Below are 25,065 nucleotides of genomic sequence, written 5' to 3'. Positions count from 1 at the left end.
TTAGGTACTAATATGTACCTTTAAGGTATTAATATTCACACTTCAGGCACAAATAAGGTAAAAAATAAATGAACAAATACAAACTGCTAGCACACCAGAGACAGCTTTTGTACTATTTTTTCCTGAAAGTGTAATTAAAATCATATTAAAGTTGAAAAGTAGAATTTTAATGTGGATGATACCAGTGGCACAGTTAGGCTATATAAGGTAGAATCTCTGTAAACAAATGATGTACTGTACAATATTTCTTTATATATGACTTCAGCCTCTTTTAACGTCACTCATTTGTAGCCTTAAATGTTAACCTTGTACAAAAAGTAGTTCACTTAGACTTTGAGAAGGGAATTATTCCTGGTATTCCTAGTAAGAGATTAGGACTTTATAACTGACTTGTCAGTTGATAAATCTATTGTAAATTAAAGATCTGTGGAGTCTTAATTGCCCACAACCTGAGTCAGTTAATGGCATGAAAAATCCTTCTATTGATCCCAGGCTTGGTTTTTTCCCACCCTGACAGGACTTATTTTCTCCAGCTCCTCCATCTGAAACACTTTTTGGTTTGTAACCCCTTTTATCCCAGATCCCGCACTGGATCCTGTGTCATTCGAGCAGACCGAGTTATTACAAAGTCGGCCAGTTCTCCTTTGCTCCAACTCCAGACATGTCCTGGAGTTCTTGGTAACGCCGTCGGTGTACACCCGGTTCCTTGCTCCGAAATTCAAGGGATTGGAGTTTGCCACTGGATCCCTCATGTCTCCTCTGGCTTTCTGCCGCATTCCGCCCCTCACCCTCATTCCGCCGCAGCAGCACGAATGCGTCCTGCACACCGCCTGAAAGCCCCTCTTGAAGTTCTCATTGTAGTACCCGTAGATAATAGGGTTGACGCTCGAATTCGAGAACGCCAACCAGTGAGCAAACGGGAACACGTAGCTGCTCAGGAGGTCTAACTCTTCTTCATTTAGACCTCCATAGTCTGTGAGGAGCATCAAGGTCCACAGAGGCAGCCAGGAGAGTGTGAATAACAAGGCCACGACACTCAACATCTTAATCACTTTGATCTTCTTTTGGGAAATGAGGGGCCGGCCTTCCTGCTGGGCTCCAGGGGCCGGAGGCGAGACGTGAGGCTGTCTGCTTTCATGCTGATCATTCCCAGAGAGCACAGAGGTGGTGTAGAGTTTTATCCCAATGCGTCCGTACATAAGAGTTATCAGGGTGAGGGGAATGAGGTAAATGTGTGCGAACAAGACGGTTGTGTAGACTTTTCTCATCTCTGGGTTGGCCCAGTTCTCAAAGCATGAGAAAAGTGGGTATGTATGGTTGTAGTCTTCATTGTGGACCATGTAATGATGCTCTACTCTCTCCACAGTTAACGTCACAGCTGATGGACACATAATGACCACTGCGAGCACCCAGATCATCACTATGGTCACCTTGGCAACCAGCAGGCTGAGTTTGGGTTGGAATGGGTACACAATGCAACGGAACCTGAAGGAGATTGGAACAGAGAGCTCTTCACAGCTGAAACAAATCCGCCAGGCATAAACTCTATGCTAATGTGAGTTAATCCTCAATTTTTTTTTCTGTATTTACTTTCTTTCTCTCACATTATAAATGCTTTCTTCATCTCACCCCTCCTTGTTATCATTCAAAAAAACAAAAAAAAAAACTCTTTCTAACACAGGTTTTGACGTTATGCAAATGCAGAATTTTACTGACCACTTACTGGGTGAATCTCACAATGTCTGGATTACATTTCAGCCACAAATCTAGTTATAATATATATATATATATATATATATATATATATATATATATATATATATATATATAGTGCTTTTTTCAAGAACCAAAAGATATATTATTATAAAGGTTGAAGACTATTTGCTGCTATTTCATATATAGAGAGATTTTCAACACTGATAATAATAAGAACCATTGTCATAATTAATGATTATTTTCTAATAATAATCCAATAATAATAATTGTATTATGATTAAATAAATATATATTTTCTATATAAAATATAGAAAATATGTCATGAAAATAATGGCAACAATACCAAAAATATTATATAATTTTTTTTTCTTTTTAATTTCAATTTGATTTTGAAATGTTCTTGACAGATTTTGTGAGACTCAACCTTGTGATGAAACCACTGACCTGTCCACTGCGATGGCCACCAGCGTGAACACAGAAGCAGACACGGACATGCCCTGCACCAGGCCACTCATCTTACAGACTGTGTTTGTGAACGGCCAACCTTGGAGGAAAAGAAAAGACATGAAATGACTGACAAGATAAACTGTGCTACACAAAGCCCCCTCAAAACACACACACACACACACACATTTTAGGTGAGAGATTGCTGAACGCAGAGAGAGTGAAAGAATCTTCTCGTTTGATCAGCAGGATGTCTGAGCTGAATGCTGCAACTGTAATTAAAAGACATGTTAAAGAAGATTCTCCTCAATCTTTTCTATACACTCAAGATGCATGGAGGCAGGAAGATGTCGTTTTATTGTTTGTTTGGTTTTTTTACTTCACAAAAGGGTCTCCCTCAAGCCAAGGCCAAGGAAAAAAGGTTCAGTTGCCCCCGTTTTTGTTAGCCATGCCTCACAATACTGAATTTCCACTAACATTAAAATATCTGTTCACTTATACTGCTAATTACTCAGTGGGCAGAGTCCCACTTATAATGGGAATGACTCAAGTCACTCAGCATATTTATACCCTATGAAATGCTCTTTAATAATACTGTGGAGTAGAATAAATAATATTGCAGTGCTATTGGCTATGGACATAATCATGTGACATTGTAAGATCTGGTTTTGTTTCCTTCCAGTACATTTTAAGCCTAGCAACAACGGCAATTCGTTGAAAACTATACAGTCACTGACAAATATCAATATACTACTTTTTCAATGTATTTTAAAATGTAATTTATTCCTGTGATGCAAAGCTGAATTTTCATCAGTCATTTCTCCAGTCTTCAGTGCCACATGATCCTTCAGAAATCATTCTAATATGCTGGTTTGCTGTTTAAGAAACATAGCTTATTATTATCGGTGCTGAAAACAGCTGTACTGTTGAAACTGTTCAGGAATCTGTCATGAATAGAAAGTTAAAAAGAAACTATTTTGTAACATCATATGTGTTGTCCGATCAAATTTAATTGCAGGACAATTCAATTTAAAAATGTAAATAATAATAATTCTTATAATATTTTTTTTACAAAAGAGAATTACTCTTATGGGGCTTTTTTTGCACACAAATTATGAGTCATGAACTAAATCCAAATAAACATATGATTCACTTACTAAGCTAAAGTCATTGCTTTCAGTTATATCATACGTGAAAATTAAACCAGCACTTTATTTTACAGTACATGCACTTACATGTATGTCTATGTTAACAGATTCTATGTGGGCCTATTTGAGCACCATAATGTGCAAATTTTGATCAGCCCCATCTGGACTGGACAGAGAAAAAGAAAAAGAAAAAAGAGAGGCCAGGACCAGTGAGCTCTTCTTCCTGTGGTCTGTCTCTCAATAGCCCACGGCTATTCTGTGCTTATGTAGAAAGCGATCAATATTGCCAGTACTCACTGGAGGCACTTCACAAGAAAAGAAGGATGCATTCATAGTCCAGAATAAACAATCATGCCCATCTTCTATTACACAACAGGTATATATAAAGTTTTCAACCAGAAATTATGACAAGTACCTTGAATGTAATGCAATGTAAGTCACTTTGAATGAAAGCATAATTGTAAATGTTGCAAGAAAAATAACATTTTATCTTAATAAAAGGGACCTTTTATCTTGGAGCACTTATACAACCTGAAGCTATAAAAAACATGGTTTCACAACATCCAGGGCACTAACTGTGTTCTATACAAGATGTATGTGTGTATGATATTAAGGATAAATGCTAGAGTAATATGAAAATGTTATTTTTATATAGTGGTGGATCAAGTACCTGAAAGCCACACTTAAGTAAAAGTACATCATGAAAATTACTTTGATATAAGTTGAGAATATTACTTGAGTAAAACTTTTAAAGTATGTGATATTTATTGTACTATATTTTTTTATATTAAAGTAAAAGGACAAGTAAATGTGAAATTGAAAAGGAGCAAATAAATCTGAAAAAAAAAAATTTATACGCATTTGAGCAGGAGGATTGTGTTCAGTTTTAACTCTTTCTTTCACTTTGTGTCTTTGGGTTAGCTTAAGAAGCACTTAAGAGAAAACGTTTCTGGAATCTGCATCTGAAGTTAAGCATTTTAATGTATTTACAGAGTTTGATGTAGCCCTGAGATAAAACTGTTGCATAATTCTCAATAAATAGATTATGATCTACAAATACCTGTAAATGTAAAGAGATTTACAAAATTAAAAAAATCACATTGAAAACAAACAGAATGAGATCCACAAATTAATTGTAGAGTTTCACAAATATTAATTAAATTCACAAATAAATAAAATGAGATTTGCAAATAAAAAACACAGTCATAAATATCTTTTTATGTCACAAACGAAACTTTAATTTGTGAATCGCACATTTCTAACACACTTGACAATCTACAAATTCGTGGACTCCACCCACCGTCTACTCAAGCCAATCAGATAACAGCCACACTTCGCTGACCAATCGTTGCACGTTCTTGCTATAACAAATCAGTTTTGCTTTGCTTATATTTGTGATGTTGTTCATTTGAAATCTTGTTTTATTTATTTGCAAATTAAATTAATGTTTGTGGAGCTCTGAGATTTATTTGTGGATCTCATTCTATCCATCTGTTAAAATGTTCATTTTTTTTTTTATTATCTTACATTTTTAGTATGGTTCATAATCTATTTATTTGGAATGATGCAACACCGTCTCCATACAGAGGGGACATGGATGCATTTAACTTGCAAAACAAAAACACAAATAATGCTTTGTTTTGAACATAAGCCGTTGAATATAGATATCTAAATTATTTAAAACATGAAAAAAAAAATGAAATGTGAAATTAAAACCACCAATGGGTGGCAGCAAGTCTATGTTAATGAGTGAGTCATTGAGATTCAACCGATTCATTCAAACGGCTCAGGAACGAAGCATTTGCCTGTGTTAATGAATGAGTCACTGAATCATTCATCTTACTGATTTGCTCAGAAAGCTGATTCATTCAATAAGGAAGTACCTCAAAACAGAACTGAGATCTTTGTTTGGAACTATTTTCGTTGGCAAAATGGAGCAGAAACAGGAAACATTGTGTCTAAAATGTAAGTCACTTAATGATAACTTTATTAGACTTGTATAAAGTCAATATTACATTTGTTATCATGCTGATCTCTGGAGAAAAAAACAACACTCTTGATGTGATACAGATTAACTATATTAAATAATATAAATATAAAAAGACATAAATGGACATTTTTGCTTGGAGATTTTAATATACTAAAACCGCAGATTATATATCGTACACCCATCCTCGAATTATGTGGAAAATAAATTCAGCCACAATGTGAGTGCACTTGTTTGCACATGAGCAAAAGTGTTTTTTAGGAGTCTCAGCTTGCAAACGCCACACCATTGAGTCCTATGTCTGTGTTTTTCTGACTTTATTTTGTAGTAAGTAACAAATTTGCTGCAGGGAAATGTATTGAAGTAAAAGTAGGCCAAAAATACACACACCACTGTAATTTACACCACTGTTTTTATATCTAATGTAAGAGATTAGAGATGCTGCATGCAAGCTTATTGCAATAGACACTTTAGTCAGTAACGTACAAAGATAGGTGTAGCTTTAACAGAGGGTTCATGAAGGAGACAGTGTAATGGACAGTGTGCTGTCATTATTGCAAAAATCAGCACAGACAGAATGATTGTGATTTTATATTAAGCTGAACAATCCTGAACAATTTTGTGGTAATGACTGTCTGGCTGTGCATTACCCTGCTCATTATATGGCTACTTAACAAATATGGAACTAATTGGACATGAAGTATCCATTTGAGTTTAATTAATTTTACTATCCGATTTGGACATACCATAGAGAGACAGGAAATATATGCTTTTAGATGAATGGTCAGTTATACAGTGCTGTCATAGACAATGGTCTGCTGACTGAACCAATTCTGGACCCAAAAAAGTATTCAAGAAGGCACATAATACAACCGGAAAAGTTGGGACGTTTTTTAAATTTTAATAAAATGAAAACTAAAAGACTTTCAAATCACATGAGCCAATATTTTATTCACAATAGAACATAGATAACATAGCAAATGTTTAAACTGAGAAAGTTTACAATTTTATGCACAAAATGAGCTCATTTCAATTTTGATTTCTGCTACAGGTCTCAAAATAGTTGGGACGGGGCATGTTTACCATGGTGTAGCATCTCCTTTTCTTTTCAAAACAGTTTGAAGACGTCTGGGCATTGAGGCTATGAGTTGCTGGAGTTTTGCTGTTGGAATTTGGTCCCATTCTTGCCTTATATAGATTTCCAACTGCTGAAGAGTTTGTGGTCGTCTTTGACGTATTTTTCGTTTAATGATGCAAATGTTCTCTACAGGTGAAAGATCTGGACTGCAGGCAGGCCAGGTTAGCACCCGGACTCTTCTACGACGAAGCCATGCTGTTGTTATAGCTGCAGTATGTGGTTTTGCATTGTCCTGCTGAAATAAACAAGGCCTTCCCTGAAATAGACGTTGTTTGGAGGGAAGCATATGTTGCTCTAAAACCTTTATATACCTTTCAGCATTCACAGAGCCTTCCAAAACATGCAAGCTGCCCATACCGTATGCACTTATGCACCCCCATACCATCAGAGATGCTGGCTTTTGAACTGAACGCTGATAACATGCTGGAAGGTCTCCCTCCTCTTTAGCCCGGAGGACACGGCGTCCGTGATTTCCAACAAGAATGTCAAATTTGGACTCGTCTGACCATAAAACACTATTCCACTTTGAAATAGTCCATTTTATATGAGCCTTGGCCCACAGGACACGACGGCGCTTCTGGACCATGTTCACATATGGCTTCCTTTTTGCATGATAGAGCTTTAGTTGGCATCTGCTGATGGCACGGCGGATTGTGTTTACCGACAGTGGTTTCTGAAAGTATTCCTGGGCCCATTTAGTAATGTCATTGACACAATCATGCCGATGAGTGATGCAGTGTCGTCTGAGAGCCCGAAGACCACGGGCATCCAATAAAGGTCTCCGGCCTTGTCCCTTACGCACAGAGATTTCTCCAGTTTCTCTGAATCTTTTGATGATGTTATGCACTGTAGATGATGAGATTTGCAAAGCCTTTGCAATTTGACGTTGAGGAACATTGTTTTTAAAGTTTTCCACAATTTTTTTACGCAGTCTTTCACAGATTGGAGAGTCTCTGCCCATCTTTACTTCTGAGAGACTCTGCTTCTCTAAGACAAAGCTTTTATAGCTAATCATGGTACAGACATGATATCAATTAACTTAATTAATCACTAGATGTTCTCCCAGCTGAATCTTTTCAAAACTGCTTGCTTTTTTAGCCATTTGTTGCCCCCGTGCCAACTTTTTTGAGACCTGTAGCAGGCATTAAATTTTAAATGAGCTAATTAAGTGGATAAAAGTGTAAAATTTCTCAGTTTAAACATTTGCTACGTTATCTATGTTCTATTGTGAATAAAATATTGGCTCATGTGATTTGAAATTCCTTTAGTTTTCATTTTATTCAAATTTAAAAAACGTCCCAACTTTTCCGCAATTCGGGTTGTACATTTAGATATTATAAACAATGCAACAGCATCATGGGGGAGCATGAGGCCAAATGTCTACTGACATTCTTTTTCTCTATATTTTATTACTATATTGTTATTTATAATTTAATGGCTGTTCTCTTTATTATTTGTGTTTTTATTACCTTAAATTATATGTCTGCACTACGTTTGTACTTTCTGTACTGGAAGGTCCTGACACCAAGACACATTTCTTGTGTGATTCTGATTCTGAGCATGAGAGAGAGAGAAAGAGAGAGAGAGAGAAATCTTTGCCTCCAGAGCAGAACAAAAACAGGATGACACAGAGCATGGAGACATCAATGCTAAATATCAAACAGTAGTTTCATCAGAAAAACACGTTAGTACAGGTTAAACAAGAACATTTTATTTATCTAAATGGGTTATTATAAAAAAAAGTTGAAAAGAGGCAGACTAACTTTAACCCACACTTAGCAAATTTATGTTATTTCAGTCCTAAGTGCAATTTTCTAAATCACTGGACAAGCAGAGTACATTTTGTGTTTTGTTTGTTGATGTGGTGATGTCTCTACCAGGGCTTACTGCAAACACTACAGTCAAAAAAAAAAACAACTACTTGATATTTTCCTGGCTGGTGCGTTTCATTGAATAATTAGATGTGATTTTATTCACTTCCAATTCAACTGCATTTAATTTTTATGTGGGCCAAAACACTGAAAATATACTACTCACTTTAGTTTGATTAATATTTACTATAATTGCTTTAAAAAAAAAGATTTACTTCATTAAAAAGTTCTTCAACATTTTTTCACATTTTCACTACATTGCATTTAATCCTCTTTAAATTTGTAAAATTGTAGTTAACCGAATCCATTTGTGTTGAATCAGGGTATCTTCCGTGGTCCGTGTATCTTTTGGTCATTTGATTTTCTATTTAAAAATAAATAAAGATAAATGAAAAACTTTGATTTTCGTTTTTTCGTTTTGTTTAAGAAACGCAAAATGAAAATGTAGCTGGATTTTTCGTATTTTTGTTTGTGGGTAAAAAATGAGATTATGCTTTAATATTTGTTTGAATGTGTGGGCGGCGTTGAAACGCCCCTTTCATCCCTTCTGTACTGCACCGACAAGCGGCAACCGCAAGCTCAGTTCATTTTCACCAGAAGAGAAGCGGCAGACAGCAGAGCTTATTAATCCTGCGGATTCTTTGCTAGTGGTGCTTGCAAGATAAAATAATAATAATAATAATAATAATTAATTAATTAATTAAATTAATAATAAAATAAAAAATAATATTATATTTTTTTCCAGCTGCTGCATGTTATTGACAAAGCAGACTTGACAACTTTATTCATAAAACGCCATTTGAATTTTACTTTAGCCTGTGATCTACAACGACATGGAATAAAATATAGGCCTACTACTAATTTTTTGCCTACTTATTTTATTCTAGGCCATTCATAAAAAAATTAAATGGGTAAAAACCCAAACCCGCATTTATAATAAAATTTATATTAAAATAAGTTACGTTTTCCCCATAATTAGTCTAAATGTTTTAATTATAGGCTATAGGCTACTTAGAATTATGAACTGAATTCACGAATTCTGTAGATGACCATATGAATAAAGTGATGATGTGACATCATTACAGATAATGAGTTCAGACGGGAAACACTGCACCTCTCGTTGGTTTCATTTGAATTACATAGGCCTAAATATAAAATTATTATTATTATTTTTCTATTTAAATGGATTATTTTAAAAGTAGACATGTCCAGCTAGTCATGGTTCGTCTGATGCATGAGCCTGGTTCATTTCTGACGTTTCAGAAAGAAGTTCATGTAGACTGAGATGGCAGAAAGCACATCATGTTGAGTTTTGTAAGGTTTTCGTGTTATTTAGGGTGTCTTACGAATCAAACTGACGGAGCTGAAGCTCTTTCCCCTGTTTTCGGGATGGAAGGTGTGGATCGGGATCCGCCGATCGGAGAAGTGCAGCAGACTACACTCTACAAGATAAAGCTTCCTGTGAGGTTTTTCTTAAATAGGCATAGAATAAAATTAGTAGGCTAAAAATCAGCATATTTCATGTCAAGATCATATAGGCCTAGAGTAAAATTCAAATGTCATAATCCCATGATTAGACATTCAGTTCAGACTTGGAAAAAACTGCGGTCTCTGCTGGGACAGGATAATTTTCTTTCCCCTAAAACACCTTTATGGGGGAACAGATTACTACCAATGTGTCATCAAAACAAAAATTTTAAGATATGGGCAGATAAAGGAATTACACTGTTAGAGCATTGTTTTGATGGTGATGTTTTAATGTCGTTTGAACAGTTAAAGAATCGATATAATTTGAGTAATAAAGAATTCTTTAGTTATCTACAATTAAGAGATTGTTTAAGAGTCAAAGCAAAAACTTATCCTAAATTACCAGATTTGACATTTATTGAGCAACTCTGTTACTCCGATAAACCACTATATAAAACTATCTCTAGAATATATGAAGCTCTTATCTCAAATCAGCCTTTAGATGACCTAGATAAATCCAGAAAGAGATGGGAGCAGGATTTGGGGGTAAGAATAGATGCAGACCTGTGGGGTGAATTATGTAAAGATGGGGTCACATCAACCTTGAATTCTAGGTATATGTAACAGGGACGACGAATGTAGTATTCTATGTTAGTTACTCTACAGAAGTTATATTCAGCCTAGGTTCAGCTCTGGGAGGATTTAAAAGTAAAAGGGTGGACCAAATCAATTGTGAGTAATTACCAGCCGGCAATTTATTTACAATAATTCACATTCAATGTAAACAGTATTCTCACAGTTGACTCTTTGTCTGGTTTCCACTCAACACTATGAACCAACAACAAAATGATTCATATCCAACCCGTAGTTGAATGTAAATACCAAAAATTAAATAAAATGAAATAAAACAAAATAAAACACAGTCTCAATTTGTTCTGGATCCTTTGTAGAATATAAAGTGCTCAAATGTCCATATGAAAAAACTCAAATGTCCATATGTTAAGCTCCAATGGTCATGTGTGTGTGTAAAGAGCTTCAATGTCTTCGTGTGTAAAGAGCTTCAATGTATTTGTGTGTAAAGGCCTTGTGTGTTGCTACCCGGGTAGTATGGATGTGCTTAGCTCTCTTGTGTGCATCCGTGATGGACCACAATGATTCTTTGAATGGTAGATCAGGGTCTGGCTCGCCGTTCAAATGGTAGATCACTCAAATTGAATCAGCATTCAAAAAAAACCAATCAGAGTTCGTGTAAAAGAAAACCCAGTAAACAAAAGCTTTGACCGGTTGTTTTCCTCAGCAACTGGGTAAATAAACGACCTCAATGACTAATGTTACTCTTTATAAAAGAATATGCACATTGAACTGAAAAACAAATGAAAATTAGATCGTCTTTTTGCTGCTACACGCTAACCTCGTGCGTACATATTCAGCAGTCTTCTTCATCTGATTTTCAACATACGTTGACTCTCAACATGACACAGCGTTAACTGCCATCTAGAGGTTAATGACAGTACTGCGCCTAAAACACAGAAACTTCCTTTTAAGGTATATAAATCAACTGTAGTTACAAATAAATATACTTTAGGACTAGAAATAAAGGAAAACTCTGAATGTTAAATTCGAAAGGGTTACATCCTCCCCTCCTAAACCTGCATGCGTCTCTGCATGTAGTGTACCTATAAAATAATTGATCTATCAGGGGTAAGTATCCTAACTTCAGGGAAATTATCTGGCTCAAGGGCTTGTGTAAAAGCTTTGTTTAAACCACTGAACAGGGATTGCATGACTAACACTAAGGGATTACCTTATGAAGTGTAAGTTAGCCTATCAGATGGCTCCCTGACTCTGGTAGAACGTCTGAACTCCTGCTCAGGTATTTCTTCCACAGGGGTATTTCCATTTCTTTCAACATTCTCCTCAATCAGTATTTCACTGTCGTTGTCTTCTTTCCTTTCCACATATTTTCCCTCAACAGGTTCCATTCTGTACCTGATAAACTCCTCAGTTGACACATCATTGATAACTTCAACAGCTTTAGAATTCAGTTCCTTGACAGGTAAGTTTCTCACATTTTCTTCCAGAGTATCCTCAGGTAAGTTTGTTTCTTTCTTTTCAGCTAAAGTTACTTCTTCCTCTACATTTTCCTCATCAAATTGCACATGCTCAAGTTCAATATCCTGACTTTCCACATCCTCAGAAGGTTCAAATGACCGTGCATTTGGATTAAGTGTTGTCCCACAGGAACTTTCTTCCATTCCTCGTATGTAGGGTACTTTCTTGACAATTGTTATGGTAGGATATGTCTCATCATGCATTATTTGAGGAAAGTAGAAATCTGGTTCTTCATCACTATCATACGCTTGTTCACCATCTTCCTCTGGAACTGTTGGTGATTCCTTAGAACAAGCTGTTTTTTCCTTTTCCTCCACTCTTTTGTCTTCTTCACTTGAATTGGTGGGGGTTAAGAAACCACAAGGCAAGAGTAAATCTCGATGAAGGGTTCTTTCAGGTCCGTCAGTCGTAAGAGGCTTTGCAACATAAACTGGAGATTCAGTTATTTGCTTGACTACTTGGTAGATGGTCTTGCTCCATCGGTCAGCTATCTTGTGCTTGCCTCTTATGCCAAAATTCTTGACAAGAACACGGTCTCCAGCTTGTAAAGTGGATTCTCTCACTTTCAGATCATATCGTTGCTTGTTGCGAAGAGCTGTCTTCTTACTGTATTCAACAGCAATCTTGTAGCTTTCTTGCAGACTCTCTTGAAGCTTTTTGACATACGCAACATGACTAATTCTCTTTTCTCCTTCAGGCTTGATACCAAAGGCTACATCTATGGGAAGGCTTGGCTGTCTCCCGAACATTAGCTGGTAAGGAGAAAATCCAGTAGTGTCATTTTTCGTACAGTTATAGGCATGTACCAGAGGCTGTACAAACTCACGCCATTTGGTCTTGTCTTCTTCTTGAAGAGTTCCGAGCATCTGCAGAAGAGTTCGGTTAAACTGCTCCACGGGATTTCCACGTGGGTGGTAAGGAGTAGTCCTAGTCTTCTTTATACCCAGTAGTTGACAAAGGTCTTTGATCACAGCAGATTCGAAATCTCGACCTTGGTCGCTGTGCAGGCGTTCTGGTATGCCATAATGGATGAAAAAGTTACTCCAAAGTGCTTTAGCAACTGTCTTTGCTTTCTGATCAGATGTCGGAATTGCCACAGCATACTTCGTGAAATGATCAGTAATGACTAGAATGTTCTTCGTACCTTTACCATCCGGCTCAAGAGAAAGGTAGTCCATGCAGACTAGTTCTAAAGGTCGGCTTGTTTCGATGTTAACAAGGGGAAATGCTTTTTCTGCTTTTGCCTTTCTTCTGACACACCTTTCACAGGTACTGACTTTGTTTTCGACATCCAATGACATCCTTGGCCAATAGAAACGTGTACGAACTAAATCCAAAGTCCGCTCCACTCCCATATGACCTACTGAGTCGTGCAAAACTTCCAAGACAACTTCCTTATACTTCTGTGGTAGAACTAGCTGATAGAAGGGCTCTCCTCTATTCATACGCTTCCTGTAGAGGACTCCATCGAGAACTACAAGTTGGTGAATCAGTCGAAGCATGAGTTGGACCTCTCGGTTTTCTTGCTGTCTGACACGGTAAGAAAGACGTTTGCCAGTGTTCAAGAGGTGAGTTATTCTGCTAATGACAGGATCATTTGCTTGCTCTGCAGCCCAATCCTGTTGCGACATCCTAGGAAGGGTACTGGAACCATGAAGAAATTCAGCTTGGGAGAATTCAACTGGGATGGCATTGACATCAATGGCAAGACACTCCAGAGCAACAGGTAAATTGGTATCTTTGTCTGCCGCAGTGCGTCCATACAGTTGATGCTTTTGACAAACAGCTTCCACTGCTTCCTTAGGAAAGGAAATCCCATTTTCTTCATTCAGAAACCGGGAGATGAACTGACTGATGCGGTCATCTTCGACCTGGGCGCTGTTATCAGGATTGACCAGCTCATGTGGTCGCCTGGAAAGACCGTCAGCATCTTGGTTTTTCTTTCCAGCTCTGTATTTAATGCTGAAATTGAAAGTAGACAGAGCTGCAAGCCATCGATGTCCTGCAGCGTCAAGCTTGGCAGACGTCAATATATATGTGAGAGGATTATTGTCGGTCATGATGGTAAACTCGACTCCATACAGATAGTCGTAAAACTTATCCGTCACTGCCCACTTTAAGGCTAAGAATTCCAGCTTGTGGGTGGGATAGCGCTTTTCACAGTTGGACAATCCTCTGCTGGCAAATGAAATTACCCTCATGTGACCATCTTGTTCCTGATAAAAGGCAGCTCCAAGTCCATGGAGGCTGGCATCAGTATGTAAGATATACGGCAGTTTTGGATTTGCAAACCCTAACACAGGGGCTGTAGTGAGATTTTGAATTAGTGTCTGGAATGCGGTGTCACACTCAGGCGTCCATCTACCACCAAAAGGTTTCTTGAAATCAGAATTGGAGGCAGGCTTAAAACCCTTTGCATTCCTTCGAGGTGGACAATAGCCAACTGTTAGATCATTCAATGGTTTGGCAATTTTGGAGTAGTCTCTGACAAACCTCCGATAATACCCAGTGAAACCCAGAAAGGACTTTAGCTCACTGATATTTGTCGGCTTTGGCCAGGTGGTGAGTGCAGAGATTTTCTCAGGGTCTGTTTCTACGCCTTTCTCCGAAACAATATGTCCCAGATATTTCACAGATTTCATGAAAAAATGGCATTTGCTTGGAGATAGTTTTAAGCCAAACTCTTTCAGCTGGTTCAGGACTTTCGTCAGGCATTCTTCATGTTCCTCCAGGCTTTTAGAGAAAACGATGAGATCGTCGAGAAATACAAGGACTTCTTTGAGATGCAAGGTGCCCATACACTTTTCCATGACACGCTGAAATGTACTAGGTGCATTAGTCACTCCCTGAGGCATCCTATTAAATTCCCAGAATCCCATAGGTGTTACGAATGCCGTCTTGTACTTATCCTCCTCTTCAACCTCTACCTGATAGTAACCTGACTTAAGATCCATGACAGAGAACCATTTAGATCCTGTCAATGCAGAAAACGTTTCCTCAATGTTAGGCAGTGCGTAGGCATCTTTGATCGTCTGACTATTTAGTTTTCTGTAGTCTACACACAGGCGGATAGCACCGTTCTTCTTCTTTACAACAACTATTGGCGAAGCGAAAGGACTTTCCGACTCACGAATTATGTTTGCATCTTTAAGCTCCTGGAGATGAAACCTAATAGCTTCATAATCTGAGGGATGGATAGGCCTCACTCTCTGCTTAAAAGGGGTTGGATCTGAAAGTCGAATTCTGTGCTTGACAGCTGAAGTGTGCCCATAGTCAAGGTCACCCATTGCAAATACTTCAGGAATGGAGTTGAGCCTGGTCGTGATTCTATCTTTCCACTCTTCTGAGAGAGATGAGTCTGTGAAGTCGAATGTGATCTTATTTTCAGGATTGGTGGAACATGCTGCATTGCAACCGACTTTAATAGTGGAAGGCACAACACTTGGTTTTTTCTCTTTAGCTGAGGTATCCCTTAGTGAGGACAGAGCTGATGGAGCATAGAGCTCAGCTAAACAACAGTTAGCAGGGAGTGTGATTTCGTGTGCTGTTTCATTCTGTAGGATAATGGGGACTTTAAATGAAGTACGTCTGGGACTGGTCAGGACGTAACTACACAAAAGTAGACCACCAGGGAGACTGGAGTGAGTGGATGGCTCTACTACAAGGGGAGCATCAGCAACCGTTGCCACATTCCTAGCGTACCCATCCAGGACCATCTTTTGACCCGCTGGAATAGTGACACATTTCTGACCCTGTAGTTTGACTTGGCCCACTTTACCATCGCTTTGTCCCAGCATGTATCTGCGCAACAGAGTTTTCAAAAGGGGTGCATGTTGGAATTTGTCCTTGGGAGCAGCATAACTGCTGTCGTTTGCAACACAGGATTTAAACAATATGTCAAGGGTGTTGGTGCCAACCAGTACTGGGACTTCAGCATTGAATTTGTAGTCAGGTATGACAAGTGCAAGGGTGGAAACAGTTTCAGCTTTTCCAGCAATTCTCTCTGGGAAATGTATGCTAACTTCAGTATAGCCCAAGTATGGTACAGTCTGACCCCCAGCTCCTTCAACTTCAATAAGATCATCAAGAGAGAGGATTGGAGAGGATGACAGATGTGTATCATAAAAGGACTTGGACACATTGGTTACTTGTGACCCTGAATCAAGAAGAGAGTTGCAAACTTGTCCCTCAATGATGATTTCGGCTGTGCATTTAGGACCAATTATGCCAGAGATTAACTCACTTTCATGAGAAGGAAGACTTGAGTGAGCTTGACATCTTGCTTCTCTTTGGTTCAATTCATTGGAACATTCTTTGCTGCTATGGGCCCCAGTATGTCCCGTTACTGAAACCCCGTCCAGTTTAACGGCACTCCGTTTTTCACTTTCCATTCATCTTGTTTCACTTTGAGCTCTTTGTACTTTCGGTCCACAAGCGCTTTGTTGATGGAACCTTCACACGTCCTAGCTATGTGGCCATCTTCACCACATCTGAAACAAAACCAGGGTTTTGGTGTTTTAGCTGTTACCTGTTGAGCTTGCATCTCCACTTTAGGTGTCATCGTGTTTGGGTATTCTGTCAATTTGGACTCATGTTTCTTCTTTTTCTCAGATTTGGATGATCTAAGCTGCATCTGGAGATCAGCCACCTGTTTTCTCAAAGCCTCGGTTTCTGAAATGTAGGTCTGCAACACACTTGAGTCACTGTAAGAAGACATGTCAACAACAGATTGTTTGTGAATTGCAGCTTTGTGCTTTGAACTGCCTAAGTGTCGTTGCATTCTGTCCAGTTTTGCTGCACGTCTGTCTTCCTCAGTTCTGAGCAGCAACAAAAGCTCTGCAAAGTCAGGTGGTGTCTTGGCTTTGGCTTCCAGCTGAAGGGTAAGTATTAATGAATGGTCCCAGCAGCCACGCTGAAATTGTTCCAACAACTGACGATCTGCAGATGATTGCTGTACACCATTTCTCCTAACTGCAGTACTAAGCAGTGTTTGCAGTCTTTGTAAGTAATCAGAGGCTTTCTCACCAGGATCTTGGTTGGTGTTCAGGAAACGAGCGAAGATTTCATCACCATCTTCAACTAAGCCGTATGCAGAGTCTAGAAGCTTCACATAGTCTCTAGGAGGAGCTGTAGAACCAAGCTGCTTAACCACATCTGAAGCTGGTGGCAAGAGGCTTTCTAAGATTTTCCTTCGCTGGATATCTATTGGAAGAGAATCCTGCAACAGAAGGTCAACATGGAGACACCAGGTATCAAAGTCAGCTTCACCTGGGGGTTTAGGCACTTTTCCTGAGAAGGAACGCAGCCACTTGGAGTGTGTCTGTGCAGAAAAAGCATCATTTTTAATGACATGCTCAACAACAATGCGCTGAATCTCAGGAGGGTTTATGTCATCATTGGTAAATGTGTTAAAGGCAGGCTTTGGTGTTTTTTTCCTCACAGCAGGATCAGGCTTGGTGTCTGAGCTACGGGCACTTGACTTTGATTTTGGCTTCCTAAGTGGTTGTCTTTTTAGATACCTCTTTGGAATAAAGGCACTGCTATCAGAAGAGACGTCTTCGGGAACAGCATTATCACTGTCATCACTTGACTCCACGGATGAACTTTGTGCTTGGGTAAGGGACTGTGCTAAGGGCTGTGCTAGCACTTTGACACTATCTGCATACCATGTAACTGCTGGGTTTCGCACACTCTTAATTTCTAGGGGAAACTTAGGCTCAAGAAGTGTGACAGGAGTGTGTGTATCAAACTCGACTATGATGATGGGCTGTCCCGTCTGCTCAGTAGAGGCGGCTACTCTCACTACTTTCACAATGACCCCAAAACTCTCAAAAGTGGTTATAATACCATCATCTGTGTCATTTACAGTAATGCCTAACACACATAACGAATGTCGTGCTTTCACATTGTAGGACTTCTCAATGTCAGACATACTCATTGTGCTAATTTTCCAAAAAAATGACGTCCGAAAATAAAACTTTGAATTTCACTACTCTCTCAATATGCTTGTAACCGGCTAATAAATAAAAATCCTCCTGGCTGGCTCGCCACAAAAAGGGGATGTAACAGGGACGACGAATGTAGTATTCTATGTTAGTTACTCTACAGAAGTTATATTCAGCCTAGGTTCGGCTCTGGGAGGATTTAAAAGTAAAAGGGTGGACCAAATCAATTGTGAGTAATTACCAGCCGGCAATTTATTTACAATAATTCACATTCAATGTAAACAGTATTCTCACAGTTGACTCTTTGTCTGGTTTCCACTCAACACTATGAACCAACAACAAAATGATTCATATCCAACCCGTAGTTGAATGTAAATACCAAAAATTAAATAAAATGAAATAAAACAAAATAAAACACAGTCTCAATTTGTTCTGGATCCTTTGTAGAATATAAAGTGCTCAAATGTCCATATGAAAAAACTCAAATGTCCATATGTTAAGCTCCAATGGTCATGTGTGTGTGTAAAGAGCTTCAATGTCTTCGTGTGTAAAGAGCTTCAATGTATTTGTGTGTAAAGGCCTTGTGTGTTGCTACCCGGGTAGTATGGATGTGCTTAGCTCTCTTGTGTGCATCCGTGATGGACCACGATGATTCTTTGAATGGTAGATCAGGGTCTGGCTCGCCGTTCAAATGGTAGATCACTCAAATTGAATCAGCATTCAAAAAAAACCAATCAGAGTTCGTGTAAAAGAAAACCCAGTAAACAAAAGCTTTGACCGGTTGTTTTCCTCAGCAACTGGGTAAATAAACGACCTCAATGACTAATGTTACTCTTTATAAAAGAATATGCACATTGAACTGAAAAACAAATGAAAATTAGATCGTCTTTTTGCTGCTACACGCTAACCTCGTGCGTACATATTCAGCAGTCTTCTTCATCTGATTTTCAACATACGTTGACTCTCAACATGACACAGCGTTAACCGCCATCTAGAGGTTAATGACAGTACTGCGCCTAAAACACAGAAACTTCCTTTTAAGGTATATAAATCAACTGTAGTTACAAATAAATATACTTTAGGACTAGAAATAAAGGAAAACTCTGAATGTTAAATTCGAAAGGGTTACATATAGATTAATTCAGTTTAATTTTTTACACCAGCTTTACTATACTCCATCTAGATTACATACATTTAATAACAGTATTTCACCCCTCTGCTTCAGATGTGGTACAGAAGAAGGGACATTTTTGCATTCCACCTGGTTGTGTCCTAAAGTTAAGGTGTTCTGGGTACAAGTATGTAATAGTATATCACAGATTCATGGAATTGACTTTCCAATGGATCCAGAGGTATGTTTATTAGGCAATTTTACCAATTCTAATCTCCGAAACAGACAAGCTATTAAGCTTACTGAAATGTTGTTAATAATAGCTAAAAAATGTATTGCTTTGAAATGGAAAGCAGACACTGACGTGCCTATTGGAATGTGGTTGTCGGAGATTTGCAGCTGTGTACCCTTAGAGAAGTTTACATATTCAATGAGAAACAAGGGTGAATTATTTTATAAAATCTGGAAACCCTTTTTGAATTATATAAATATACCACATGTCTTGATTTCATAGTTAATTTTCTAACTGTCTTTCATTGTATCTCCATTTGTAATTTTTTATTTGTATTTATTTATTTTTTTTTTTTTATTCATTTATTTTTCTTTTTGTTGTGGTTTTTGTTGTCACTGTTGCTTTATTAGTGTTTTGTTGGATGTTTGTTATTGTATTTGAAAAAAGTTAAATAAAATTTTCAAAAAAAAAATTCAAATGTCATTGAATAAATTAATTTATGTTTGGTCAAAGATAGATAGATAGATAGATAGATAGATAGATAGATAGATAGATAGATAGATTGATTGATTGATTGATTGATTGATTGATTTACCACTAGCAAAGAATCCGCAGGATTAATAAGCTCTGCTGTCTGCCGCTTCTCTTCTGGTGAAAATGAACTGAGCTTGCGGTTGCCGCTTGTCGGTGCAGTACAGAAGGGATGAAAGGGGCGTTTCAGCGCCGCCCACACATTCAAACAAATATTAAAGCATAATTTCATTTTTTACCCACACACAAAAATACGAAAAATCAAGCTAAATTTTCGTTTTGCGTTTCTTAAACAAAACGAAAAAACGAAAATCAAACAGTTTCTCATTTATCTTTATTTCTTTATAAATAGAAAATCAAATGACCAAAATACACACGGACAATCCGTGTATCATTCGTTCTTTCGTTTTTCTAATTGAAACCAAAAATGGAAAAATAAAAAAACGACTTGTTTTTTAAAAATCTGTTTCCAAAACGAAAATGAAAAAACGGATAAAGATTCGTTTTCCGATTTTCAAATTTGTGCTAATATCAAAAATAAAAAAACGGATAACAAGCGTGTGTACACGGTCCGTGTGTATTTTGGTCATTTGATTTTCTATTTATAAAGAAATAAAGATAAATGAGAAACTGTTTGATTTTCGTTTTTTCGTTTTGTTTAAGAAACGCAAAACGAAAATTTAGCTTGATTTTTCGTATTTTTGTGTGTGGGTAAAAAATGAAATTATGCTTTAATATTTGTTTGAATGTGTGGGCGGCGCTGAAACGCCCCTTTCATCCCTTCTGTACTGCACCGACAAGCGGCAACCGCAAGCTCAGTTCATTTTCACCAGGAGAGAAGCGGCAGACAGCAGAGCTTATTAATCCTGCGGATTCTTTGCTAGTGGTAAATTTATTTATTTATTTATCTATCTATCTATCTATCTATCTATCTATCTATCTATCTATCTATCTTTGACCAAACATAAATTAATTTATTCAGTGACATTTGAATTTTAATGTAGGCCTATATGATCTACAATGACATGAAATATGCAGATTTTTAGCCTACTAATTTTATTCTATACCTATTTAAGAAAAACCTCACAAGTAGCCTATGTTTTCATTTGCTATTACAAACAACAGCAACTGAAGCTTTATCTTGTAGTGTAGTCTGCTGCACTTCTCTGATCGGCGGATCCCGATCCACACCTTCCATCCCGAAAACAGGGGAAAGAGCTTCAGCTCCGTCAGTTTGGATCGTAAAACACCCTAAATAACACGAAAACCTTACAAAACTCAACACGATGTGCTTTCTGCCAGCTCGGTCTACATTAACTTCTTTCTGAAACGTCAGAAATGAACCAGGCTCATGCATCAGACGAACCATGTCTAGCTGGACATGTCTACTTTTAAAATAATCCATTTAAATAGAAAAATAATAATAATAATTTTATATTTAGGCCTATGTAATTCAAATGAAACCAACGAGAGGTGCAGTGTTTCCCGTCTGAACTCATTATCTGTAATGATGTCACACCATCACTATATTCATACTGTCATCTACAGAATTCGTGAATTCAGTTCATAATTCTAAGTAGCCTATAGCCTATAATTAAAACATTTAAAGTAGACTAATTATGGGGGAAAACTTAACTTATTTTAATATAAATTTTATTATAAATGTGGGGTTGGGTTTTTCCCATTTAATTTTTTTTATGAATGGCCTAGAATAAAATAAATAAAAATGAAAATAATTAAAATAATAAAGTTGTCAAGTCTGCTTTGTCAATAACATGCAGCAGCTGGAAAATTATAATATTATTTTTTATTTTATTATTAATTTAATTAATTAATTAATTATTATTATTATTATTATTTTATCTTGCAAGCACCACTAGCAAAGAATCCGCGGGATTAATATGCTCTGCTGTCTGCCGCTTCTCTTCTGGTGAAAATGAACTGAGCTTGCGGTTGCCGCTTGTCGGTGCAGTACAGAAGGGATGAAAGGGGCGTTTCAGCGCCGCCCACACATTCAAACAAATATTAAAGCATAATTTCATTTTTCCAAGGAGACAGAACTATTTGCACTGTATTTACAGTGGGAAAATATTCACACAGTACTATAACCTAGAAATAATTTAAAGGGGTGACTTGCAAGTCGCAGCAGGACGAATTATGTGCGCAGCAACATCTGATTCAAATATTATGCTAATTAACAGTGAGGGTAGTTTCAGAAATTACAGTGTTGCACTCGTACTGACTCTTATTCTCCCTGTAAGAATGAATAGTCCGAGCTGAAGGTGGAGCGTTTCGACCAATCAGATGAAAGCAGCATTTCAGCGCCGCCCACAAGTGCGAATGAAATATTGAAGCCATTAACCGATTTGTAAACCCCAAATGACAAAATGAGAAATCGAGCCAAAAACTCATTATTTAAATGGAATAACGAATAAACGAGCCGTTTTTCTATTTCTCGTCATTGAATTCATGTTCTCTCACTTGAATCCTCTTGAGTCTTTCTTTTTCAGTTTTTTTTAATTGAAAACGGATTTGGAATGGACGGAAGATACCCTGATTGTGTTGGGATGACATTAATTATTTTTGTTCCATTAACTGAAACTGGGCAGTTTTAATCTTCCAAGCCAATGTTATTTTAGTATTTTGTACTATAGTATTCATTTTTTTAAATTCTTCTTTTAATATTTTAGTTGAAGTTTTAGTCATTATATTAATCGCTTTTGTCTTTTTTTTGTCTATAATTTATTTTAATTTTATTTAACAAACATTATAAGGTCCAGAGTTCTTTTGGACCCCATTGCCTTTCATTGCAAGGCAGCTGAAACACTGTTAAAAATATCTTATTTTTTTATGTCCTGCAGAAGAAAGACTTGTTTGGAAGGACATGAGGCTTAAAATTTTGAGCTCCAGGAAACAGGCTTGTCAACACAACTCTGTTTTTGCAAAAGTGCTAGAAGTAAAGAAAGTATGTTTTTGCCCTCATTGTGTGACCAAGTTAATCCTTTTGCACAAAATGAGCAATCACACATGCTAACTGGCAAAACATGCTGAGCCGAAAGTTGAAAGAGCCAGGGGCGTAGCCATCTTTTCAGAAGTGAGGGGAACAGAAATTACACACACACACACAGACACACATATATATATATATATATATATATATATATATATATATATATAACTACAGCAAAAGCAGTAATATTGTGAAATATTTACACTATTTAAAATAACTGTTTTCTATTTGAATATATTTTAAATGTAATGTATTCCTGTAATCAAAGGTGAATTTTCAGCATCATTCCTCCAGTCTTTAGTGTCACATTAATCAGAAATCATTCTTAATATGCTGATTTGCTGATTATCAATATAAAACAGATGAGTAAATTTTTTTCAGCATTCTTTGATGAATATAAGGATCCACAGATCAGCATTTATGTAAAATAAAAAGCGTTTGCAACATTATACACTATTCCATTCAAAAGCTTAGTCTTATATATATATATATATATATATATATATATATATATATATATATATATATTTAAATACATACATTTCAAACGAAAACATGAATGTTTTAATGCTATTGAATAAAAAGAAACGATCCACTCGAAAGTCTCTGCTCATCATGACAGGACCTGGATCAGTGAGCTGCGTCTCGGGCCGATGACGTCACTTCCAGGGAGGCATGTTGTACACGCCCCCGTCCCTTGACTCCGCCCCCACGTCAAAACAGTGCCACAGAGAGACGTGCAAAAAAAAGTGAAGAGCAAAGGGAAAATGGTATTGCAAGCTCAAACTAGACTGACATGCAAAATAAAAGCAGCGTTGCAAATAAATTAATAGATATGACCATGGAAAATATGTATTGCAAAATCATTGCTTTCACGCTGTTTCAGTTATGTTTTGCAATTCTTAATTTTTGTTTGCAAAAAGCACATTTATTTTCCTCAATACTTTAATTTTCGTTTGCAAAACTTTATTTTCTTTTGCAAAACGTAAATTTTTGACTCCATACAAGCTTACTGTTCAAAAACTTTTGACTGGTAGTGGATACTATAGGCAACTTTAATTTTTCTCTAATTTCTAGCTTTTAATTGGCTAAGAAATCTATAACTGCTGGACAATAACAAATAATAATGATTTGTTTATATACTACAAACACTTTTTATCACATAATAAGGCAGAATAGTTTCTATTCTGTAATAAATGCTGTCAATTAGCACTGCATTGTTCATATACTTTATTTATCACCTGCTGGAGATTTTTTTTGGACTTGAAAAAAACAAACCCGGAAACAACTGTTTTCATACAGCGATAGCTGGACGCTCTTGTCCATATTAGTAGTTTCCTGGTATGACTTTCTGCGCGAGGGCCCGCCGGCTTCGAGTATGAATGAAACACACACTGCAGGACAGTTTAGCGCTCCGTGATGTTCATTTCACCTTCTCGGTCCTAAAAAAAGGTCATGCGCAGACTATCCTGTCTCTTTGAGTTTAAATCTATATTTATTCACACCAGCTCTTGAAAACCTCTATACGAACACACTTGCCGAAAAAGTGCGGGGGACAAATTTCCGTGATGATAAAAGTGGGAGGGACACGTCCACCGCGTAATCTACGCCCCTGGAAAGAGCATTTTCTGTTCCAATCTGAATCAAGTATTTGATTAGACTCTTTTGTTCTAAAGATCTAAAGTCTAATAGCAAGAGCAAACATAAGAATTGACAAATGTGCTGCCACCACTGAATGTCAGAATAGGTCAATGCTGCATGATTAGCACTAGATTTAGAACTTGTGGATAAGAGCAAACTGGCCTTGGGTTCAACGCAGTAATAAGAGAGACCTGCTCTGCGTATGAGTGGTGAAGAAGGTTTATAGCTAAGGAAGTGACCTAGGCAAAAGACAGGATTAGGATATTTTTCTCTCTTGCTCTCTCACTTATTAATTCCCCCCCTCAACCCGTGTTACCTGTAATGAGGTTGTCCACCAGGGTTGTCGGAATACAGAAAACCCCCACCAGAAGGTCGCTCACAGCTAGGTTGAGGATGAAAAGGTTTGTGACTGTTCTCATCCGCCGGTTCTCCAGCACAATCAGACACACCAAGCCATTTCCAACCATGCACAGCAGGAAAATGAAGAGGTAGGCCATAGTCAGGGCGGCAGCCACAGGTAGAGAGTGCTGGTAGTAAGGGTAGTAGGTGATATTGGTGTGGTTGGTGACATTACTGTTGTTTGTGTAATCATTCTGGAGGCTGCTGTTCAAATAGAGTGCGGAAAGCTCCTGTGACATCTCTATTTCTGCTGGCTCCTCCGCCATGCTGTCCCACTTGATATGCGCCTGATGGTGAACATAAATCACACACA

General features: G+C 37.5%; 1 protein-coding gene across 1 annotated transcript; it reads right to left on the bottom strand.

The window, feature by feature from the left end:
- Positions 1-86: 86 nt before the first annotated feature.
- On the bottom strand, positions 87-25,065 carry npffr1l2 (neuropeptide FF receptor 1 like 2). The gene is made up of 3 exons (XM_059543394.1): positions 24,670-25,065; positions 2,161-2,260; positions 87-1,485 (listed from the first exon to the last, which is right to left on the bottom strand). Exons 1-3 carry the CDS (start codon positions 25,016-25,018, stop codon positions 480-482), a joined length of 1,455 nt encoding a protein of 484 aa, XP_059399377.1. The 5' UTR covers positions 25,019-25,065; the 3' UTR covers positions 87-479.

Source organism: Carassius carassius, chromosome 4 (genome assembly GCF_963082965.1).
Source record: "Carassius carassius chromosome 4, fCarCar2.1, whole genome shotgun sequence".
Taxonomy (NCBI): domain Eukaryota; kingdom Metazoa; phylum Chordata; class Actinopteri; order Cypriniformes; family Cyprinidae; genus Carassius; species Carassius carassius.
The sequence above is the reverse complement of the archived record's forward strand: the minus strand, read 5'-3'. Positions and strand labels throughout refer to the sequence as shown.